Genomic DNA, 15,430 nt, shown 5'->3' with positions numbered 1-15,430 from the left:
AACCAACATAAGAAAAACTGGTGGTGACAATTTTTGCTTCGTCTGACGTATCCTGTGTCTCAGCCAAAACGTTGCACATGAACACACCCCACATAGACTACAGCCAAAGGCCAACTAGCGCACTCATTTTGCGCCTGCATGAGAGAACATAACTCTCCATAGCAGCAGGGGGCAGTAGTCTGAATTTGTCATTTTAAAGACGGAAACCCAAAAACCAACAGGATGGACTCAAGATGAGAGTGAGCCAGTTAGCACATTAACAACACATTTTGAACGCATTGGTTAGCAAACAATAACACAAACAATTACAGTTTCTGCCAAAGAGCTCAATGGCTAATAAAATATTCTCACCAAATATAACAAGTTTGTTTTTGAGCTCACTTCCTCTTGACCTTAGCTGTTTGTTTGCTTTGCTCACTTCTGTTTCTCTTCTTGTGCACTTAGCTGAACTGCAAATCAGAGTGTTTTCATTCACAAACAGATTCAGACAGTTCTGACACCGACTCAATATACTAATTTGGCCAAAAAACAGCCGACAACGGCCGACTAATGCCAACAGTGTGGGCCACACCACACAAACTACGAGAACAGACGCTCACTGATCAACACTGATCAATGGCCGGCCATTGACTTGGAGTTTCAGGGTCCTGGAGGATCAACTGTAAACTTTCTGCATGTTCAAACTACATACATGATGACAGAGTATCTAGTGTTCCATTTGGGAAATTTCCACTTGTTGTCAGTATGAATCACAAAGTTTAACCAACCAGGATGCTCTCCACACACAGTGAATTCATTGTTATCAGTGCGTCACAACAATTCCTTTATTATTCATAACAAAATGAAGAATTTTACTTTCAGCTAAAGCTTTACAACTTCTCAGAAAACCTTTGGGGAAGTTTTTGTGCTGAGTATGTGCAAACATGACAACTCCCCTGTGTGAGAACGAATGTTTTCAATCAATGGGGAAGAATGTGTAGGTGTGTGTTTCCATGTAAAAACAATTAGTGGTCATGTGCTTAAACATCTGAGCACAGCATGTTGTAAATATTGAGAAGTATGTATTAAACTGGTTTGGAATAGCAAAAATCATTTGTGTTGCCAACAATCTAACCCACCCTGACTCAGCCTAACACATCAAAGAAATTGTGATGGACAGATCGGGATAACTAGCAAAGGAAGGCGGACATTTTTGGCCAGACTACAGTCTGGAGTCCATCCACATGAAACAATCCCCCATCTCAGCTCCTGGTTTGATTGATGGCCCTTGAGGTCAGCCAAGGTTGTGAAAATACAGAGCATACTCAATAGAGATGGTTATAGCAGGCTGATGACTAATTTTGGATAAGACATCAGCACTTGAGTTCATACAGTTCACAGTGTCTGGGAGATTATATGTATAAATATACAGTAGACGAGTGGAGTATCACAGTCTCTGTTGTTCTACTGGCAGAATTTATACCAGGATAGAAAATAATTTTTTATTGCGAGTATATAGTTGAATATCCAGCGGCCCACTTCTATCTCCCACACTCTAATTCTACATTCATAGCAAATCGTCAGCTGTCCAAAGACATAATGGTAATGGCAGACAACCAGACATTTGCAGAAAACAAGTTCTACTTTACAAAATTCATGAAAGAAAAACTGGCAGTATAATAACCAGAGAGGAAGATGATGGACTTGTAAAAACACTACTATTGCATACAACATCCCTACTTCCTTCTTTCCCCAAGTGACTATTTTCAGATGTTCATATATGCGGTCAATGTTCAGTCCTAATTACAATAATTAGCCTACTATATCTGCCCAAAGTTTGAGTCTTTTCTCAAAAAAGTAAACCATTACACATTACTTGTTACCTTTAAAAAGAGTAACGCATTACTTTACTGAATTACTCTCTGTAGAAAGTGATTTGTTACACCTCTCATTATTAGGAATAAAATGACGTTATACATGATGAAGGACTGTTAGACCGAAAGTCATTTTATTCATTCAATAAATATGTCAGCAGTAAGCACGACAGTGTGCGGGATTTCTCTCTTTGTTTATAAACTCAACACTCCTCTCACTCACCTGTCATACATTCAGGTGTGCGGAGATTCTCTTCAGCTATACTTTAATATTAAATGCCTCAAATCAACATATCAGCAGGCCTAAATGCAATAAGAGACTTGCCTTCCTATCATCGCTAAGTGATGACATCCTAAAAAGAACATAAAATGGCATTTAACAGGCCAAACACACTCAACCAAACCCACTCTGGTCGCTCATCTCACAAACCATGGATTTATAGCACAATAGTCCAGCCTTTAATGTGTTTATTACTACAGCAGTAGTTATAAATCATTAAGAGATCCTCAAATAGTTCTTCAGCACACTACCCAGGCTGCAGAGCCTCTCCACAGGCGCACTTGGCAGCGTCATTGTGGTCAGTACGTTTCATTTTTTTTTCCTATTTCCACCCATTATGCAGAAAATTGAAGAACTTATGTAACACAAGTAATGACGTAATTGCTTGATTACTAAGTGTAATGTGATGCCTGAATTTGGAATAGTATTGCGTTGCATTACTGGGTTGCTGTCAAATATAATGTGATTACAATTAGTTTGCTATAGTGCTGCACACTAGTTATAGAATTGATCGTTTGCAGAGAAGCTGGTGCCAGCTGAATTGCAGAAAAGAGTGTTTATCTAATCATTGATGAAAAGCTTGTGATTGTGCAAGATGTTACCATTAATAGCGTCCTCTTCAGCTGAGCTGTAATGTTAGCTTGAACAGAGGTGCTCAGTGAGCCCGCAGTGAATGCACACTTCCTTCTGCACGGTGATGCGGTTGGCGGGTGTAGTTTGGTGAAAAGAAAACAGTTCCTACATGAAATTGCTCACAACAAGGTCTGTGGATTATGTTGAGTAACCGGGTCATGATTTTGTAAAGAGATACTGCTGTTGAGTTTATCAATTTTTTTTTTTTGGCATTTTGAAGACCACGAGCTGAGTGCCATCTAGTTTCATCATATTCAAGAGAGGGCAGACATTTCTTCGGAAGATATCTCCAACACTCGACAACTCATGCCTAAAATATATAAACTGATATATAGCACTACAGGTAAGGAGAAAAATATGTATTTTTGATTTGGGGGTAAACTGCTCCTTTAACACTAATAAAATTCAGCTGATTTTAAAAGAAGTGAGCAAAAAAACAGTAACAAACACAACTGTTCAATGCTTCTTTTTCCTAATGGCAACTGGAAGAGCTGGCAGCATATTTTTGGGGTAAAATATGTGCTTTTTGTTTTAAATTTGTTTGGTTCATCTCATATTAAGACATCTTATATATCACCATTATCCAATATCAATACCAGAAAGACAGATTGTGAGCAAACCTTTCAGTGGGGTTTTTCCTATTCTAGATGATTTTACTTTCAAGTCTTGAGGCAAGCAGTCACGTTACGAGTCCTAATTTTCGTGATTTACTGCAAGTCTGACTCAAGTTCTAGTCTCAAGTCTGCAGCTCTGCTCAGAGCAGCTCAAATGAAAAATAATTTGCAGCGATGGCTGGCTGTCAGCCAGATCAGATTGAACTATTCTCAGAGCAGATCAATTCTCAGCCTCTCTTTACCGCTGCTGGTGGTGAGTGACTCTGCTAATTATAACAAGGGAGAGCATGCCCTGAATACTGTTTTCTCTTCCAGCTCACTGGCATGGGGACATAGCCACACTCCTCCACATGCGCTATATGCACACATACACACATTACACACTCCCACTGGTACACACCAGCTGACCAGCTATATAATGCTACAGTCCAGCAACATTAACTATCTTGCATAAGAGTAATTGCAGCCTACACATGCATGGTGTGACATGGGGTAGCGATTCCAACATAAACTCGATTACTCTGGAAAAGATCTTCATATAGCACACTAATGCAAACACAGCCAACACAAATACGTCAACTTTTCCACCTAAACACTGTGTCACAAGCAACAAACATGCATCATCCCTTTGATGCACTGACACATCAGCCCCGGACTATTGTCAGATAACAATAACCGTTTGGGCCTTCCACAGCTCTGCCGCCCATTCCCACAGTGACTGTTCATCCTGCTTTTTGAACTTCTTAAAGAGAGAGTGAGCCACCACAGAGAGAGCGGAAACCTGTTCCTGTGCCTGCTTGACGGCATGACAAACGCACTAGCTCACAGAGACGCACGCACACATCAATCAGTCGGTGAGTCACCTTATTCATAGGACGACCACTGCACAAAGAAAGAATGCAAGGCCTAAAAATAACAGCCATCATTCCTATGGAATCTGCAGCTCATCCATGTTTGGACGGCCTGCAGAGACAGGTTCACATGACCTTTTTGAGTCAAGCTGAGCCGAGCTGCTGTGACCTGGTTAAGTGTGTGACCTCTTGTGGAAGGTACTGCATTGGAAATGTGGAAAGAAATTGTTTGGAACGGCATACTTCTGTTTGGCAGGAGGGGTTGTGCAAAAGAGGGGTGATGGTGCTCGCACACACACAGGCCAGCTGGTGCTCTGTGTTTTAGCGAACGCTCAGTGAGCTTCGACTGTAGCCACTTTGCTTGTGCGACATAAAGCAGTGGAAAAAGAGAACTCTTGCGCAACACGCACATGGTCACGCGTGTGTACACACCCCAACAAACATGCATATTTATAATTACCTCGACACTCATCAACGCAGGAATGTTTTGGACTTTTTTTTACTGTACTTCACCCTTCAATTTTTGGTTCTTACATTCTTGAGTAACACGTCCCTGATTATACTTTTTTTTCAAGAATGTTGCATAATTTTAACACTGATTGCACAGTATTGGCTCGCTTGTTTGTGTATACAAATAGTTCGAACTTGGGATCGGTGTCTCTGGGAGCCCCAGCTGCTATGATGTTGTTTACGGAGCCGTGCTGGCATATTTTATGTGAATGCTTATAGCCCAGCTCCACTAAGCCTTTATGGGGGTGAGTCATATCCACATAACAAACAAGCCCAGCATGGGAAAATATCATGGTGATGTTAACGCTAGAGTTAAGGCTCATACACTGGAGCTTTGTACAGACTGGTTCGCACTGGAGGACTAACATTTGGAGAGCAAACAGCTCAGGTGCAGGAACAGGAGGTCTGTGGAGAGACTGGTGCAGGGTTTTGTTTCAACACTGGGGAGGACACATGAAAAAGGGGGTTTGGGGGTCCTCTGCATGAAAATTTTGAGCACTTAATTCCTGCATTCTGGTGAATTTTCATGTACCAATTTGTGCCTTTTATGCAGATTTTTTGTGTGAATGTCTTTAATTTTACAAAATAAAAGCCCTCTGGTAGTTTCATGTTGTTATTGGAGAGGGGACAAATGCACGTGTTTAAAAAACTGAGGGGAAAGTGTCCCCTGCATTGTTTTCCTAATCCGTGGACATTTGCAGCCGCTTTTCTTCATCTTTGAGTAAGCCGCTAGCTCTAGTAGCTGCTTTTGAAATCTCCAGCGATGGCTCACACGCATAACACATCGTCAAGACATCACACCCATTTCACCCTGATGACGTCCTGCCAGAAGTCCCGTTTACGCAGACACTGTTTTGGCACTGTTACTGCCTCCAATGCTGATTAAAAGGCGAGGAAATCTGCCTCGCCAAACGGCAATTGTACCTTTTATACAGAACAGTGAAGCGGCATAAATCAGCTTGAAATTCTAGCCTCGAGGAAGCAGTGTAAAAGAGGTTACTCACTCAGCTCTAGCTACATTTAGAAGAGAATCTTGGCACAGAGGTGGACTAAACCACTTCTGTACTGTACTGTACTTCTGTAAGGGGTGATAAGGGACTTAGAGAGCTTCCACTCTTATTTCTTAACAAAGTTCATTCTATCAACTGATTTATTCAGCTCATGTATGGCACTAATTACTTGGAAATTTAAAAATAAAAAAGTCTAAAAATCTAACGTTCCAATTCCACGCTTTCTGAGGGCCATTGGGGCCCTGGATAACCCCCCCAAATATGATGCCCCTGGTTACAATTGGTAATAAATGGCAATAAGAGCTGAACACTAAGGAACAACTGAGTCAGAGAGTGAGTTTTAAACATTGTTAATTATTGTCTAAAACATGTGCATGCTTGATGAGGCAGCAGCCATGATAAGTAGCAGATGATTTCTTCATTCCTCTCTCACATGATCTGTTTTTTTTTTTTTTCCAGTATCAGCAAAATCTCAGAGCAGGAATTCTGAGAATCATGACACCATAAAAATAAACACAGAGAAAAAATACCATTAATATTTTCCCCATATGCTCATGCAGTAGTCTGTGAAAGGTAATACACAGCAGGCGGTTTCATCAGAGCCGAGCTGCGCGAGAGTCGGTGCTGTTACAGGATTGCTCAATGGTTGTGTCACCAGGAGGCTGGACTGGTCGGGCGGAGTGTTTGAGCTCTGAGCTCAACATCACCGGAGCTCACTCACTCTCTGCCTCTCTGTGAGTGTGAGGCGGTCTCTCTTTCCCTCTGTCTGTCTCCCTTTCTCTCTCTCTCTCTCTCTCAGTCTTGACTCTTAGGGATCGGGATTTTCTCACCAAAAGTACACAGACCTCAGAGCCACGAGCATCCACAAAGGATTGGATTACCGCTGAATCTGAAGTTTGATTTCTCCACTGTAACGATACCCACGCGGAGAAATGGAGCGCACAGTTTGTAGCTTATTTTAAAAGGAAAGGACACATCCTAAAGCAGTCTCGTTTTTGCTCTCATGGTGAATCTGTCTATCAGGATGAACTTGCAATGGAGCAGCCCGGCGCCCTGCATCCGTACCGGGAGAGTCGGGCACAAGCGACTGGACTCAGACGATCAGCCGCCGGCCAAATGCGCCAGGCTGAGCGCCGAGGCTGGGGACACGCAGGGACTCCTCGGCACCTCTCCCGGCTCCCCGGTGAGCCCCGTCTCAAACCCAGTCCCGACCACCCACCAGGGGCCATCCCGGATAGGACCGTTTCTGCTTCTACCTCTGGCGGACCGGGAGAGCGTGCACAGCGCGTTGAACACCGACACAGGCGATGAGCTGCTGTGCAAGGTATGCGCAATCCTCCGTCATTGTGCAATTTTCTTTGAATGAATGGTGTTTCAAGACGTTGCTCAATAGACCGTCTGACATGTCATCAGTATTTAGCAGACTTTTTGTCATTCTCACGCGAAATGTGTCACACTTTGCGTAACAACACCGTTGCTTCATTAAATCCAGACTCATGATTATTTAAAATCTGTTCACAAACGCACAACCTCGCAGCCTGTGCTGTTTAGAAACCCAACTATTGAAATCCACCTCTCCTTGGCACTGTGGCTTCACACTGACTGTCAACTGGCCTCATTTGCATACACGTCACCGCAATACGCCACGCCGTGACACACAAAATGCAAACATGTGAGGCAAAATACTCATGATAAGGATCTGCTTTTGATAAGGACAGGGCCCCTCCGCTGCTCTAGATCCATGTGTTTATTTTGCATGATAGACCTGCGGGCGTTTTCGGCTTTGTTGATTAATAAAGTTAATCGCTTCATGCCTTGCTGATTCATTTGTCATGCTCTTGCAAAAGCGGCATATTGAGCTGGAATCAAAGCATATCCTTCTCCTTTTTTTTAACTCGCTGCCAACATTTTGCATGCTTGTTTCCTCAGATGATCATTAAGAACATACTGACCCATTGCCTCCTCCCCCTCACACACGCACACGCACACACACACACACACACACACACACACACACACACACACACAGAGACCCATACACACACACACACACACACACCCTCCCTCGCTTTGCTATCTGCCTAATTTCCATCCTCTTCTTCTTCTCTCTCCTCTCTCTCAGGGCTTTGATATGGGGGTGTACCAGGAAAAGATCAGAGCCTACGGGATCCTACCGGCCCACAAGAATGTGGCTGGCATCAGGGACATCATCCTTGGCGAACGCAAGGCCTACGTGTTCCTGGACAAGGACTTTGGGGACATGCACACCCTGGTAAAGAGCTGTCGGAGGCTGGATGAGGAGCACGCCTGCAGGCTCTTTCGTCAGGTGGCTCAGGCTGTGGCACACTGCCACCAGGCTGGCATCGTGCTTGGTGACCTCAAACTGCGAAAGTTTGTCTTCGCTGATGAGAAAAGGTGAGAACATCCCTTGCAGTACTTTTAAGTAAACAAGTAGGGATGCATGATAAAAGCATATCATCAGTATCAGCCAATATTGGCCTTAACATAAAACATATTGGAATTGGCCAAATGCTCAATATTGGCCAAAAATCCAATATTGTGCATCCCTAGAAACAAAAATCAAAAATCTTATTCAGCTAGGCCAATTACACAATATGATCATGATACTTAAGTCACAATATGATATTATTGTTTTTTTAAACATAGAGATATGCAATATGAGTATGGGTATTGCAATAGCATATATTGACATTTATTACCTTTTTTCAACTGCAAATTATGTCCCTAAACTGCCAACACCTGTTTTATCTCATAAGATAAAATTTTCAGTCTGTTCATCTCATTTCAATCATTTTTATTGCAGTAAAATGCATCTAGTGGACTGAAAAAGCAACTGATTTCATCATTCTAGAATACCAAAAAATTAATTTGTATTTACAATATTCTTAATTTACATGATTGAAAAAAATCTATACTTGGCATCACTGTATCAATATGATATTGTCAAAAATATCGCAATACTTTGCTGTATCGATCCCACCCTCCACCTCTACTGCCCAGCATCCCGTTCAGTTAAACCAACTCTCAGTTTTGTCCAGCTCTAATAGTATCAGTTAACTTTCTTTGGATGCTTTCAGACTTGAAAACATGCAGTGTAGTGGGCAAGGCACCGAGCAAACGCGGCAGCAGCTGATACACACAGGCCATGTGTGCAGATATCGATGTGGGCACAGATCGAGTAGGAGGTTCTGTACTTGTGGAGGCAGACTGCATCGCTTCCCAGATTTTCGCCCTCTCTGTCTGTCTCCCTTTCTCACTCTCGTTGTGTCTCTTTGTACACGTGTGTTTGTGTGTGTGTGTGTGTTTGTTTTGTGTGCGTGTCTGAATGTAGTGGGTGGAAGCTTGGCAGAGCTGCTAGACGAGGCTGGTGAATGAGACAATCATCCCCTTCTGCAGTCTATATATTTATTCCTCATTATTTATTAATAAATTACATCAGAGCAATGCTGCAGAAGAAGTGATGCTTCCAACAAGGATTCATTCACTTTCATCCATGCATGAAGGAGCGCTTTACCTTGCTTTGCTGTGCTCCCCCACACACACACGCCTTAATGTCTGCATCTCTACACTACTCAGGAAGAAACATAAAACCCCTGCTTACAAAACTATTTGTCGCCTTTTTGCCCTTGCGTCACTCTCTTTTCTTTCCTGTAAGCGCCCGCTGATGTTGCACCCCTCCCCCAACCCCCTCCCCTCTTCTGTCTCTGGCTTTCCAAAGGCCCTTTCTCATGGAGACTTTTCAACAGTAACATTCTCCAGCTATGACCTCTAGGTTTGTGGGGTCATGCTGGATGAATGAGAGCAGACAGCCAGTAAGAGAAGTTGAAGTTAGTTGTGTCCCTCTGATAGCTATACGGCTGCAGAGCGATGAGTCACAGTGTATATGAGCAGAGGGGAAGAGGAGAAGGGGGGGTTTGGCTGCATAGCTCATTTTCTTTCTTTGTGTCTGTGTCTGTGTGTGTCCACACATGCATGTTTGTATGAGAGCTGATTACACATTCAGAGAACGCTTTGCCCTTTTTTTTAAGCTTGTGATTCCGTATTTTGTTAGCTGGGTGACAGCATTGCAACACTGATGCTGGTAGACCCACTTAACCCTGGAGTTGTGGGATGACATCTTCTTTTTTAACTTCTCTTTACACTTTGGCTGGCAACATATTGCAGTGCCACCACAAGTTACTGTAAAAACAAAGCTGCAGATTTTGCTGATAGCGTGGAATTTGGCTTTTGTGCACCCTGAGACTGCCGCCTCTATCGACGCACATCAACATAAAGTCTCCTTGAAAATGTTGTGACCTCATTTATCGCGTCATACGGTCTTCCAAAATTCACAATCAGGCATCTTTCAAACCCGCTGTGATGCAATTCCCGGCCAACAATGCAGCACTCCAGCCAGCGTCGGAGAAAGTCACAACAACTTGACAAATGTTTTCACACACACACACACACACACACACGCACACACACACACACACACACACACACACACAGAGTGCAGTTGGAAAAGCCAGTTTAGGGAAGGTGACTAGCACTGTGAAGCATGCAGAGCTTCACTGCTGGGCCAGCCTTCCCGTGCGTCACTGATGTGGCAACAGCCATTTGAGGGTAATTATGGGATGGCTGGCGCCGCGAGTGTGGGACCCAGGTGCAGATAGCCGTGGCTTGAAAGCGAGAGAGAGAGAGAGGGAGGAGGAGAGAAGATATGTACTCTCAACAGAAGAATGAGTCACTCTCTCCACCCCTCTAACTCTCTCTGTTCTGTTTCCTTTTCTGTCTCCATCTCTCGTTCTCCTCATCTGACTTATCTCCTCCGCTATCTTAAATATCAGTTGCCTTCTATCTTGGTCCTTCTGGCTGTCACTCTTTTTTTTTATCCCCTCCCTGGCTGTCTATTTCTCTCTCAGGCCGCTGCATCTGACAACCGGAGTGTCTCGCACAGTCGACCCTTTGAATGTGAGATAAAGCTGCACACTTCTTGTGTGTGTTTGACTCGATAAAACCTCAATCACCGTGTTAGTCTCTGGAGCAAATCTCAAGAGGCGCAAATTAAATTTGAATCAAAAACACAGCCACGTCTGTCGCTGCAGAAAATGAATCACTCATTTCCCATTCCCATCAATCATTTTGTGAGAACATTTCAGCGATAAATGTCTCATGATTCTACAAATACACTCTCACGATCTCAGTTGGTAATGGACTAAATGTATGTCCCGTCATTAACATGGCTAAATATAGCATTGTGAGAGTGAGTCGGGGAGGAGGAGGTGCCGCACTTGTATATTTATATGTGTGTTTATGTGAGCGTGTGTGCCAGGAAGTCATTGGAAATTTTCTTAGGCAGCTCTGCTTCTCAAACGGGACTCTCGCTGTTGTGCACTTAGGTCATAGTGAGTTTACTAGTTTGTGTGTGTGTGTGTGTGTGTGTGTGTGTGTGTGTGTGTGTGTGTGTGTGTGTGTCCATCTCTCTGTCTGCAGTGTAGCTTAAGGATACTTGTTTTTCCATCACGCAATCAGTGACTTACATTTAACAGATCCTTGAAATGTTTGACAGTATTAAACAAAGCCACTGTTAGAAATACACTAACACACACAAATACACACAAAGCACACACTCATTGGTGTGCCAGATCAAGGGACAACTTGTGCTTTAAATATTAGGGTCCATGGGAACTCTGAGGACATTATTTCCAACAACAACATGACATTCTGCAAAAATATTCTGCTTGTGAAATGCAGATTTGGAAAATGAAGTTCTCAGGTTTAACCACAATAAGATAACAGATGATGTCATTGCCATGTTACAGCGCAACTAAAGCTCTCACCAGTACCCGCTGTTTTAGCAGGAAGGGGATTCTCAAATGATTTGAGAAATAGCTGCTGGGAGTAAACATGCAGTTAACAGAATGTACTTAACTAGGCTTGGGCGATATCAAAGTATTATGGTATACTGGGGTATTTAGAAATCCCGAATGTATAATTTTCTATTAAACTGATAGAGAGATGCTGTACTGAGGCAATGTACTGTAGTGCACAGCACATGCCACCAGAGGCCAGTCTCTACTCAGCTGAGCTGAGAAACATGGCAACCGCGAGTGGTGGGGATAACGTTGAAGGAGTAGTAAAAAAGTCACAAATTACTATCTTGAGATGACTTTTTCCAGCTACTGAAGTAGTTTTTGCGACAAGATTTTGTTCAACATATCTCTATTCAGCCCACTGATGTGTCGATAACCGACATATTAACTATGATTTCTATCACCAGCAGCTCAGCTTTTACTTTCTTTGTTGTTGTTTTCACACATATATCGTCATATTCCGTTTAAATGTCAGGAAGGTATGAAAAATAGATTATGTCCAAGCCTGTACTAAACAAAACATTTTTCATTTTTTGTAAAAGCTCAGTTGAAATGTCCTGACCTTATTTTGATCTTTTCTCCACAGGACGCAGGTGAGACTAGAAAGCCTCGAGGACTGTCGAGTCCTAGAAGACCCAAACGACGACTCAATGTCAGACACCCACGGCTGCCCTGCCTACGTCAGCCCTGAGATCCTAAGTGGCTCCGCGCCTTACTCCGGCAAGATGGCCGACATGTGGAGCCTGGGGGTCATGCTGTACACCATGCTAGTTGGTCGCTACCCCTTCCACGACCCAGACCCGGCCACGCTGTTTTCCAAAATCCGCCGAGGCCAGTGCTGCTTGCCAGAGGGCTTGTCACCCAGGGCCAAGTGTCTGCTCCAGAGCCTGCTGAGGAAAGAACCCTGGGAGAGACTCACAGCGAATGAGCTGCTCGCTCACCCGTGGTTCCACCAGCCGCCATCGTCGCAGGAAGTGGCACTGGGTGAACAGGAAGTGAGCTCGGCAGAACAGATGGTGCCGTCCTTTGACGTGGAAGAGGACGATGATCTGTTCTGCTGACGGACTCGATTCAGCTGAGTCTGGCTGAGGGACCAAAACAGAAGTCGCTACGAGGGATCCATTGTTGTTTTTTACATTGGCACTTTTTAGAAACCCATTTGTGTACTGTGGAGTGTACATACACCCTCAAGCTTTCTACAAAAAACGTACTGTACTGTATTTTGTTGTCGTATATTTGTTACTTGCTAAGGGCATTGCTCACAATGATCATTCATTGTGTTTCTATATGTATGTTTTTGAAATTATTTGGTGCTAAAAGAAATAAGGACTCAGATTTTGCCAGATTATGCTCACAAAATAATCTCTGCAGGCTACTATGAGAGTATCACAAAATTAACCCACGGCAGTAGTCACTGATACTTGCTCTCAGCCTGGACTTGCAAGGCTTCACAAAGCACGAGACACATCCTGAACAGGAGGCGAGGAGACGTGATGTTGTTCCTCTCACTCTGACCGGGCTGGAGGCTCCGGCGGCTGACTCACCGACCGGCTTCGAGGAAGGCCTAGCACAAGCTTGACGTCTCGCAGCAGGCGGTGTCACAGAGTGAGAAAGATGCTTAGCCGAGGACTGATGTGTCACACTCAGCGGGGACGCTAAGGAGGTGTCTCGCTGCCAATCTGGCAACGTCTCAGCGAATGGAGAGCATTTACAAATCTCACACCATGCACAGAAGGTTGAGAAAGGCAGGGTGTTACTGGTGCAAGACTCGCAGAAAAGTGGAGAGTTTGTCACGCACACACCCGACAATGAGCAGTGGCACTAACAAGACTTTGTAAATGGCTGACGGAAAAAGGTACATCTCAGTAATTTTCTCAATTTTAATAGTTAAAACAAAAGCTTTTGCCATTTTCAGAAACATGCACCCCTGATATATCAAATCAAGGTTGTATCAGAATAGGAAGTGTCTATTAACAAAGTCTGACCTTGCAAATTTGACTGTGATCAAACTGTTTTGAGATGCCGTGCAATTAGCCACAGCTAAACCTAACACTAGTGGTTTAAAATAAAATGCTGTAAGGAACTCTGGTTTTAAAGAATCAGTCACATGCCTTTGCAGCAACAGAGACGGTCAGATAAATCTTATGCCTGAGGGCATGCTACAGTGGGATTCCAGTAGAAAAAAAGTTTTTTTTTTTAAAAAAACAGAATTTAAATGGTCCTTCCTACTGACGCAATACAAGTTATCTCTCAATTCAGCAATGTTTTGTTTTTTGGTTTTTTTTTTTAAATGTGTCATATATTGAGTTAAGGAACCAACACATTACAGAAAAATGAAGACTGTCTGAGCTGAACCTGTTTTGTTGATTTCAATTGGAACATTATGTCAAGCTGTGTTGCTTTAACAAAGCCGAGCTGTGCTGAGTGTTGTGCCCGTATCACTGTGTTTCATAAACTGAACGGCTCTGAATCAGTCGCAGTCAGGCGATATTTGATGTTGGTTGTCTGATGATGACTCAACACTTGAGCGTGTCTGTAGAGAATGGTCCTGACCTTGGCTGGAAGAATCTGTTCTGACTGTTTCACCTCTCTAATGCTTTTTTTTTTTTTTGGCCGTTGAAAGCTGTGGATCCATGGAGACTACTCATCATAGTTAGCGACATGATGTACCACGTTCTAAAAGATGTTTCATCTCAGATTGTGACAGCACATGCTGCGCTTCAGTGACGTTTATCCTAACAGGCTACTGTAGATCTGCAGCCAGCTTGTTCATTCTGGCACAAATTATTCTGACGACGGTACTAAATCTGGCATATCTGAGAAGTGCTGTGCATTAAATTTTTGGGTCACGCGGCAGGCTAATAAAACGTCTGTTGCGTTTTTTTTAATTATTTTCTCTCATCTGCTCAAGATACCAGATGGGAACAGACTTGTGACAATCTGAATTGTTCCTCATAGAAGAGTAATTTATGATTTTTTGTTCCTGGTTCATACATGTAGAGTGAGTCACACATTCATGTGACATATAGAGTAAACTGACACGGGTGCACCAACTTCATATTGCACTGTGAATTATGTATTTGTGACACAACCTAGAGGCTATTACTGGTCCAGACAGGTTACACACGAGATATATTCATTGTACAAAAGATGTAAATATGTATATTTGAAATATGTGTGGAGATGTTGAATAAAGATCACATTTTTTCATATTCACATGGCTTGTTTCATTAACTGCTTGTCTTTTATACATACCTATGCAAACACCAGTACATTAAACAGCTCCACTGCATACCTCAAACTTTTTCTTGCTCGCTGTTCTTCATCACTGTGAGAAAAGACAATACACTTACTCATTTTCCTCACCACCTTCAATTTCTTCCTCAAAAGGGAGAAAAAACTCTCCTTCTCTCTCCATCTCTGCCTCTAACCGCTTACTCTTCCCTGACCTTTGCGTAATGTAACATTTAACTCCTCAAACACACAAATGTCAATAGTGGGTCAGTGTCTTTTCCTAGAACACGCAAGGGGGGAGCACATACGCCACTCGCTGTGGCGTATGTGCTTTTTCCCTCATCTTCGGCAGTAACCGGTGGAACTCATCAAATACTGATTTAAACTCAAATACATATATTCGTTTTTATCTAATCCACTTCTGCTCATGAGTCATTGTTTGACCTATAAGAGCTTGGCATGTCTCCACTGTCTGTGTGTTATGACTACCCAAGGCACGGCCGGCTGAGGCTTGCGTAAGCGTTGTGAGTGTGCATGTGTTCATGCGCATACCTGCCTGCATTTGTGTG

General features: G+C 43.2%; 1 protein-coding gene and 1 long non-coding RNA gene across 2 annotated transcripts in view; one reads left to right on the top strand and one right to left on the bottom strand.

Moving 5' to 3' along the window:
* The window catches only part of LOC148186611 (uncharacterized), a 133,214-nt gene that overhangs the window by 105,485 nt on the left and 12,299 nt on the right, over positions 1–15,430 (bottom strand). The gene's annotated exons all lie outside the window — the stretch shown is intronic.
* trib1 (tribbles pseudokinase 1) lies at positions 6,317–14,843 on the top strand. Its single transcript, XM_042506115.2, has 3 exons — positions 6,317–7,075; positions 7,874–8,166; positions 12,214–14,843. Exons 1-3 carry the CDS (start codon positions 6,755–6,757, stop codon positions 12,686–12,688), a joined length of 1,089 nt encoding a protein of 362 aa, XP_042362049.1. The 5' UTR covers positions 6,317–6,754; the 3' UTR covers positions 12,689–14,843.

This window comes from Plectropomus leopardus, chromosome 17, assembly GCF_026936395.1.
Source record: "Plectropomus leopardus strain MGB_pleo_1.0 chromosome 17, ASM2693639v1, whole genome shotgun sequence".
Taxonomy (NCBI): domain Eukaryota; kingdom Metazoa; phylum Chordata; class Actinopteri; order Perciformes; family Serranidae; genus Plectropomus; species Plectropomus leopardus.
Note: the sequence above shows the minus strand (reverse complement) of the source record. Positions and strands in the feature narration are given on the sequence as shown.

Coding starts and splice junctions, on each gene's coding strand:
- trib1 (XM_042506115.2), top strand. CDS start 6,755: ATGGTGAATCTGTCTATCAGGATGAACTTGCAATGGAGCAGCCCGGCG. Junction 7,076..7,873: donor GCGATGAGCTGCTGTGCAAG/GTATGCGCAATC, acceptor CCTCTCTCTCAG/GGCTTTGATATGGGGGTGTA. Junction 8,167..12,213: donor GTCTTCGCTGATGAGAAAAG/GTGAGAACATCC, acceptor TTTTCTCCACAG/GACGCAGGTGAGACTAGAAA.